This window comes from Nicotiana attenuata, unplaced genomic scaffold (genome assembly GCF_001879085.1).
Source record: "Nicotiana attenuata strain UT unplaced genomic scaffold, NIATTr2, whole genome shotgun sequence".
Lineage (NCBI taxonomy): Eukaryota > Viridiplantae > Streptophyta > Magnoliopsida > Solanales > Solanaceae > Nicotiana > Nicotiana attenuata.
In genome coordinates, this window is record NW_017670544.1 from 500,753 (window position 1) to 509,737 (window position 8,985).

An 8,985-nucleotide genomic window follows, 5' to 3' on the forward strand; every position below is an offset into this window, starting at 1 on the left:
TACTTAAGGGTAAAGTCATAATTTTATTAATTCTTATTGGGTTATCGGTTAACCCATTAACAAAATTGGCAAACTGATGCCCGAACCGATAACCCAATAGTAAAAAAATTCTAAACCGTTACCGAACCGTTAACCCAATAACTCGATACTGATAACCCAATAAACAATTAACGGTTCGGGTTATCGGTTTTACCCGATATATGCCCAGCCCTAATAGAGAATAAGGTAGCGAACCAACTAAGAGAAACAGCTAAAACTCATAGGTATACATTAATAAAACATTATATTGGCGTTAAAGCTCTTTTTTTTACAATTTTAGTGTGATCTAACCGCTAGAATCTGTTAAATATTTGACGGAACCAAAAGTGCTCATTTTTGTCAAACTTACAGGTTCAAAATTACTCAAGAGTATATTTAAGGGATCATTTTATAAAGGTAAGGAACCATTTTGTCATTTCTGTACTTTTCGTTAACTAAACCAAGATGTAGGGAAAATACAAAAACTTAACCATGATTAATTGATAAAAAGCTTACAAATTTGGGTACAATTATGCTCATTGTACTACACGCTGCTCCACTCTTTCGTGCCTTCACACTCCCCCTTTAAAAGTTTCACTCTCTCCGGCCAAATTCCACTACCTTCTGTTCTTTCCCTGGTAAATTTAATTTTATTTTTGTTCCATATAATTTCGTTATAGGGCTGAATAAATTGGTTTTTATTGGTTTTTTTTCTTTTACACATTTAGTTTAACGATAAATTCACATTTTATGTAGTATATACTTTGCATGTCATTTGATAATCCAAGGTATAATTTGTTGTTTGGTTTTAAGTGTTTATTATGGTTTTGTGACAGTGAACATTAAGAATGACGGAAAAAGGAGGAAAAGGGTTTTCTCTACCAAAAAATGGAAAGTCTGCCCTCAAATCTCCTGGTAAAACAATTCGCATTTTTCTTCTTTTTCTTTTTGCTGTGAATTGTTCCTGGTTCTAGTGATTATTAGGGCAGAGCTAGAAGCACGGCAACGGGTTCGGCGCGAACCCAATAGTTTTTGCTCACAATGTATTTGTGTTAAAAACTTTATTAAATATGTACAAATGATAAATTTAGAATACAGACTACAGTTATTAGCACTTGAAGTTTTTTCCCCCCTCAGTTTGAACTTGAAGTTGTCGTTCTGAAAATCTAGGGGAAGATTGAGGTCGTAGAAAGTCCTTGAAAAATTACACTATGCAAATAGAGAAAAAAAGACATGGAAACCCCTTGACATAAGGAAAAATTCTAGTAAATTGGAAAATTTGGTTAAAAAATTGCTTTAAGTCATAGGTTTCTACAATTTTTTTTTGAATCCCTTGTATAAACGACTGTATTCGACGGTTCTGGTGATTAAACATGCCTTCCGATGTAACAATTACCCGGTAGCTTTTGCTTAGATCATTTATTTGTATGAAGAAATTTATTAAATATATACTAAATTATGCGAACCAATCAACAAAGATGAGCTATGGGTTCAGAGGCAAGTTCAGAACACACAATCTTCAAATCCTAGCTTCGCCTGGTGACGGTGTAACATAGACCCCTAACGGTGATTGTTGAGTTCTAAGTCTTGGCTTATTTGACCATAACAGTTATACAGGTCTTTAAAACAGTATAACTAATGTGACTTGTGATAGCCAATGAGATGCTTAATTTTGGAGGCAAAGGAATCTCTCACATGATAATGGAGAATTAAGCTCTAGGATCCACATGATAGCAGCAGCACTGGATATATGGAAAATCAATTAGAGAATCATATGCTCTAGGACCCACCAGATAGCTCTCAAATGTTTGTGTTTCACTGGCTGATTAGTGCAATTTTCAGTTGATGGATAGAGAACTTAAATAGAGATTTAGTACAAGATATGTATGAGAAGATGTCCTCGCTAAAATTTGTTAGCAAAAGAAAGAAGACCATTAGTTACACTTATCATTCTAATTCCTTTGTGAAACAGTTGAAGTGCAGTTGAAAGATCTGTGTTTCATTTATATTTAACTTGGTACATTGACTTTGAAAATTCTTGCATTTTTAATCTCTCAATGCATCTTTGGCCTCTTTGGTTTTGAAGCACACACGTCTTTGACTTCTTTTCTGTAGCTTCCAAAGGGAAGGATGATAGCTCAGCGAAATCAAAAAGAGGAAGGAAAGTCCAGTTTGATTCTGAAGGTTAGGTTGGTTCCTGGTGTTTTGTGGATTTCACTTCACCTGTTTAACGGCAAAAAGGAAAAAAAGATTATTGTTTTTAATATGCCTGTTATTCAATCATATTATTGTTTTCTGGAAATCTGCTACTTGAATATTACTGATGCTGCTCAAGGTCTATCGTTGAATAGGATCACTGGATACCAATTTCACAAAATCAAATGGAAAAGCTGATCAACCATCTTCCAAAGGTTAGATTTTCATATGCTCTCCGTGGATGCAGTGATAGAAGTGTGAATGATGGTCCTCCTTTCTTGTCCATATTATGCTGCCATGATTGTGATTTTTGGTCATGCCTTTTTTGTGGTGGGCCTTATTGATGGGAACATGCTGGAATTGTTCTCTTCCTGATATGCATATTGGCATTGCCTAGGTGTTTCTGGCAAAGGCGGGAAAGGAGAGAAAGCTGGCAGTGCTGGTAAAAGTCAAGCAGCAAAAGCACCTGGTCCTTTGGAGCTTAGAGTTGAGCAAGGTTTTCTTTTACTTCTGATTCTCTTTCCTGCTTGAACATGAAAAATATAATTTACTTGTCAAATACTTTTTAATGGAAATTTTTGTGCCAGTTGTTATTTCATTTATGATTTCTACCTTTTTCCAATTATAGACTTATTCTTTTTGCTCTTGCTCCTTTGCCTGCAATCTTTTTTAACACTGCTCCATCTACCGCAAATCGAACCACCTTTTTTTTGGCCTAGCCCCTTAATAATGATCTCTTTCTTAAGGAGAGTGTTACATCATATTATATGATGCAGGAAAGGTTATAGTGGATTGACGCTTTCTATTTTCTATAACCTCTCTTGGCTATCCCTATTGAATGAAAAGTAGTGTGCCCCTGCAACATGGTCCTTCAATCAACGTATAAAGTACATATTGACTCTCATGTGGACAATTATACAAATTCAAAAGCAGAAAATTAAATTTGCAAAGGACATCCTACTTATTTTATCAGTAAAGTATCATATGAATGTTTGTGGATTTACCAAAGACTTGCTGCTTACTGCCCATGAGTTTCAATAGCATTTTGGATCTTTTAGTGAAGAATGAATATCGATTTGTCATATGCATCCAGAATTAAAAGTAGAAGAAATATGTACTTATCAAAGAAAAATAATGTGAATGATGCAAACAAGTTGAATTTGATTGCTAAATCGCTTGTTATAGCCAATACTTTGAATATCATAATGTAGTTTCCCGTGAAACTTCTTGTGAACTATTTGGCTGAGTTTTCAAGGATTTAATATCAGATAAACTTGTGTTTCAATTTTTTTGGTGTTATAATACTGCACTAAACCTTGTCAATACCCTGTAACTACACTATTGGGAGGTAGCAGGTACCCGGTGGAATATTCGACTTGTGGATAGGCTGGCCGGAACACCGTCATTAATAACGTAGACCTTGAATCAACAACTATCTGATACCATATCTGCAAAATACTGCTCCTTACAGTATATTGAGATTCTTCTTTAGATGAAGTTGAGATTTGGACCTTATAGCCTGTTTGGCCAAGCTTCTTTTGAGGCAGAAGCACTTTTTTTTGGTTAAAAGTGCTTTTTTTCTAAAATTAAGGTGTTTGGCCAAGCTTTTGAAAGGAAAAAAAGTGCTTTTGAGGAGAAGCAGAAGCAGTTTTGAAGAAGCAGAAAAAAGTAGCTTCTTCCCAAAAGCACTTTTTTGAAAAGCTCTTTTGAGAAAAATACACTTAAAAGTAGTTTTTTAAAGCTTGGCCAAACACTAAGTGCTGCTCAAAAGTACTTTTGAAATCCATTTGCCAAACACAAACTGCTTCTCACCAAAAGTACTTTTGAGAAAAAGCACTTCTCAAAATAAGCTGATTTTTGCAGCTTGGCCAAACAGGCTATTAGTCTACGAGGACTCTAGTGTTGTTTCACTTTGCTAGTTCTGTGTCTGTTGCATTTGCTGAATCAAGCGATTAATGGCTTAAGATATGAGTAGATTACTTAAGTGTCGAACTATACTACTTTTCCTTCTATAAATCGCTTGATTTAACTTCAGAACTTCCAGACAACACAACATGCCTGATGGACTGTGAAGCTGCTGATATTTTACAAGGAATCCAAGAGCAAATGGTGGTATTGTCTGAAGATCCAGCTATAAAACTACCCATGTAAGGGAGGGCATGTTTGTCCCTCTGCCTTTTTCTTGTCAGGAATATTTATACTTTTCTTTGTTGTTTCTTGTGGGAGACAAATGATGAGAATTAACCTGTCTAGAGTATGACTTTGTTTGCTTCCAGTTCATTTGACAGGGGATTGACATATGCACAAAGGAACAGGCTTTACGATAATCCTGAGACCGTTAAACAAATACTCAAGTATCCTTGTCCTTTTATTATTAAAAGAAAAAGAGAATCTTTATAGGGCATGTTATAATTGTCTCTTGAAAATTTTCTTGTGCTGGTTTCCACTTAACTCAGATCAGACCTCTAAAAGCGCATGGTGTTTCCGATGGGGAGGTATCAAATTTCAACACCTGTTAATATTTGATTTTTCTACATGTGAGTCAATGTATTCATATTTCAATTGTTGTATGGATGCAGCTCTGCATGATTGCCAACTTTGCCGTGGAATCTGTTGATGAAGTATTTGCTCTTGTTCCCTCATTTAAGGTATGGACCGTACTGTTCTGAATCATATTCTGGATGTTGATTTTGTTTCAAAGACATGCTACACAAAGCTTTATCAATTCCAATCTGACATTTCTAGAGCCCATCGTCCAACTTCTTCAGAGTTGGCAGATAATGAATATATTTGGGTGTTGAGGTTGCTTCCAACTGCTGCTATTGATTTAATTTTAAGTTTGACTAGACAAGGACCATAATAGCTACAATTAAGATTCTTAAAGAACCTTCTATCTTGATACTAACAATAGATGAGAAGGACACTATAAACACGCACACACAGTAACATGCTCATTTGTACATAGAGAGCTGAGTGATATGGGTGGATAATTACTGCTGTAAGAATGTTAGTTTCACTTGCACTAAAAAACAAAAACAAAAACAAAAATAGAAGAGGAAAAGGAATTACTTGCTTTTGGTTTCAAAATCTGTTTTCAGTGTCGAGCTTTTTGTACAATGGTTGTGTCATTGGTTGCACAGCCAATTTGTAGGTGTTCGATAGCATTGACTGCTATATCTTTCGAGGTTCTTGGCAACTATTTGCATATTGTGCTCTGTTTATATCATTTTGTTTAGTTCGTGTACTTAGCATTGCACTAAAATGGTCTTTCTGATGCTGCTGCGAAATATTGTAGACTAAAAAGAGCAAGCTGAGAGTTCCCCTCGAGAATGTCTTGGGTGAACTAGCCAAGCTTAGAAGACCAGCGTAAAGGGGCTCAAAACGAGCATTATATGGTAATGTCATCATTGTACTTTGATTTATGTTGTGCTTATAAGAATTTCAACTGCCAGAAGATGATTTTTATTGTAAGGCAGTTTCCTATTGCTGTAATGTTGCTAAATGTAGGTATGTTTGTGGTCAGGTATATGTACAGAGGGGTTCTGCATGTATCTCTAAAGGGCATGTCCGACAGTTAGGCGACCAGCAACAGAAGTTTTCTTTCTTATTTTACCTGTCTTTTGTTCTGGTTATTAGCTAGGATTTTCAGCGGCAGTGTAAATCTGTTGATCGCGTCGTTCTTCTCTTCTGATTCCCAAAAGAAAATGCCCTCTAATTGAACGACTCTTTCCTGCCAAGAAACAACAAACAGATGAAAAAAGTAAAAGTTGTGTTTCCTAGTAGCTATTGAAAACATTGCCAAAACTTGATGCAGAAACCCCCCCCAAAAAGACTTGATTTTAGCTATATTGTTGTGCTAATGCATAAGCTTTTGGTGAGATAACTGAATCTGAGGCCATGAATGATTGAAGAATGAAGAAGTTTACAAAGTCGATTTTGTTTACTTAGTTAATAATTCTGTCCAATTTTATCGGTTTATATGAGAAATTGAAAATTGAGAATATGATCAAGTGATTATTTATTTTACGGAGAAGGGTCAAATATACCCTTATACTATTGAAAAAGGTTTAATATTATCTTCCGTTATACTATCAGTCCAAATACAACCCTAACGTTATACTATCGTTTCAAATATATCCCTGACATTATGAAAGTGGTATAAACCTACCCTTCCTCCGTTAACTGCCTCCCCTATGAAGACATTTGATTGCTACCTCACCATTTCACCCTGTTTGCAGCTACCAAGTTTAATTACTTTGAAGTTCTATCATTATTTTGAAGACTTCACTGCCTATACTTCCTCTTGCTTTTCAAAATACCTGTTGCTTCTCCGACCGATCCTGGAATTGTACGTACCTTTCACTTGACATTACAATTTTGTGTTTTATTTTGCATTTCTTTGTGTTGCCGCTGAATTTGTAAGACCTATTTAAGAAAAATTTAGTAGCACTTTTATTTTAAAATAAAACGTTAAGAGAGAAAAAATGACAGCCTTCCAGAAATGTGGTTGAAGAGAAAGAAACAAAAAAATTAACTCTCGTGTCTAGGATGTTTTTCTTTCTCACCATGGTCAATTTTGAAACCTTATACTAGTTTGCATGTATCTTTGCTTAGTTTTTTTATATAAAACAAAATGTATTTTCGTTCGTATAAGCATGGATTTTGAATAGCAAAACCAAAATTTTCTCGGTTCACATTGTTTCATATTATCTTTAGTTGTTAGCATTTCTTTTGATATAGTTTGTTTGTATATGTATGATCTGTGTTTTTTCTTCAAATGAACGGGAAAGAAAGGTTGTGGGGAAGGGATGAAAATGGGAGTGTAATGGTGAGGTGGCAATGAAATATTGTCATAGGGAGGCAGTTAACGGAGGAAGGGTAGGTTTGTACCACTTTAATGATTCAGGGATATATTTGGACCGATAGTATGGCGTCAGGGATATATTTGAACTGATAGTATAACGGAGGGCAATATTAAACCTTTTTCAATAATATAGGGGCATATTTGACCCTTTTCCGTTTATTTTAAAACATAAGTTAGAACGACGAGAAGAGAATTTAAACTATGAGATATCTCACTAGAGGAAAAAGTTCAATATATATTAGAAGATAGGGTTCAAACCTTTAAAATGACTCATGTTTTGGAAACTCTCATTCAACTAAATATTACTCAGCAAGAATTTAATTAGATTTGATTAATCTGGAGAATAATCTCTAAAAACATAGATTATGCATTCCATATGACAAACGAAATTCCTTAAATAAATCATCATATAATGAAGCACGAATTTAATAACCCCGAATATATGTTTACTCCCTATTATAAGTGTTACAATATTTCCACATTTATTGTATTTGAGCAGGAAAATAATGTAGAATATTCAATTGTTAAACTTATGTAAAAAAGCTCTCTTCTTATCTAGTCTCACAGTTTTCTCCCACCTTTTATCTTGTTTCATAATTTTCTCGTTTCTTCTCTTCGTTTCACATCAGTAATTTGTCTGTAACTTCTTCAATATGTTTTTTCATGTGGAATCTTCATAATTTTTATGTAGATCGTGAACATAAAGGCATTCTTAAGACCTGAATATTAGTATTTAGATCAATTGAACTTTTCAAGCCTCTCCACATCTTGGAATTGTTTGCCCGTCAAAGAAGAGTCAATTGTATCGGAATAATTACTATCCTAAAATTGTTAAATAAATATATTGAAAATAAACCAATGAAGTAAACTCAAGTAAGATAATCTAATAATAAATCTGAAACGAGTAGACAAGGCGTTTCCAGGAAACTATCTTTAGGATAGTAATTTCCCCCACACGGTGCGAATGGTTAAAGGAAAATCTATCCCCAGGATACAATGCCTACTCTAGAAATCAAAGTTTCACTCTTTGATTTCTCAACCACAAGAACTCAACCCAAAAGAATGAAGGAATTGGAAGAAAATAATTAACGAAGATTTGATGTATATAAAACAGATCTTATGATAGATAGAGAGATGTTGTATATATATAATTGCTCGGGAGTTTTTTAGAATCCTATAGAATACCCTTTATATAGACAAGGTTTATGACCTTTACCAATGGTTGCTCCATTTAAATTTAAACTAGCAGTTAACAAAGAGTTAGTTACTCATAGAAAACACATCAGTTAGTTTCACAGAAGGCAGCGGTTGTATTCAAATTTAAGATAGAATTCTTTTTCCTGTTTATTTTAAAATAAATATTATTAATAAATAATACATATATATTATTTTATATATAACAATCCCCCACTTATTATTTAATAATAATATGCGGACACAAAACAAAGGAAGGATGATATTGGGTATTTGTATAACACATAACTAAAGGTAGCTAACTAGCTTTGAACCTTTAGAATGAATATGAATATAAATCCATATTCGTATCATACATGAGTTCTTGTTCTGCAATGGCGGCGCCGATTAATATGGGCCTTGTGCTCAATCCTGTTTTAGCAAGTACTCTAGGATTCACCATTAAATCCATAAAAAGCGGCCTCTCACTTTTATACTTGCATAGGCAGTCTCATCAAGAGTGTCCACAACCACTCTAACACTCCTCTTTAATCTATGAAACTGCTAAGAACAAAGTTCAGCCTTCTCGTTGTGGAAATCAGTGCATATAGTCAAACATGAAACTTTAAAGGAATAGTAATTTATTTGTATTNGAACTTTTAAGGAATTAGCTAATTATTTCGTATTAATCTACCCCCACTATTCCTTGTAGTAGTACTTTATGTCACCGGAAA

The 8,985-nt window shown here is 34.4% G+C and overlaps 1 protein-coding gene across 2 annotated transcripts; it reads left to right on the forward strand.

Moving 5' to 3' along the window:
• The first annotated feature begins 529 nt into the window (after positions 1-529).
• On the forward strand, positions 530-6,146 carry LOC109240774 (DNA-directed RNA polymerases IV and V subunit 4-like). Of its 2 annotated transcripts, none has more exons than XM_019407458.1 (11): positions 530-656; positions 855-933; positions 2,134-2,202; positions 2,370-2,429; positions 2,612-2,710; positions 4,259-4,361; positions 4,491-4,568; positions 4,676-4,709; positions 4,794-4,862; positions 5,510-5,609; positions 5,738-6,146. In XM_019407458.1, exons 2-10 carry the CDS (start codon positions 867-869, stop codon positions 5,582-5,584), a joined length of 654 nt encoding a protein of 217 aa, XP_019263003.1. In that variant the 5' UTR covers positions 530-656; positions 855-866; the 3' UTR covers positions 5,585-5,609; positions 5,738-6,146. The 2 variants fall into 2 exon arrangements, with proteins under 2 accessions (XP_019263003.1, XP_019263002.1); XM_019407457.1 differs by having other exon boundaries at positions 531-656; positions 4,250-4,361.
• The last annotated feature ends 2,839 nt before the right edge of the window (positions 6,147-8,985 follow it).

Bases quoted from the DNA above. Each gene is read 5' to 3' on its own strand.
- LOC109240774 (XM_019407457.1), top strand. From the start codon at position 867: ATGACGGAAAAAGGAGGAAAAGGGTTTTCTCTACCAAAAAATGGAAAG. The intron at 934-2,133 runs GTAAAACAATTC...TCTTTTCTGTAG, and splicing joins GTCTGCCCTCAAATCTCCTG to CTTCCAAAGGGAAGGATGAT. The intron at 4,863-5,509 runs GTATGGACCGTA...GAAATATTGTAG, and splicing joins CTCTTGTTCCCTCATTTAAG to ACTAAAAAGAGCAAGCTGAG.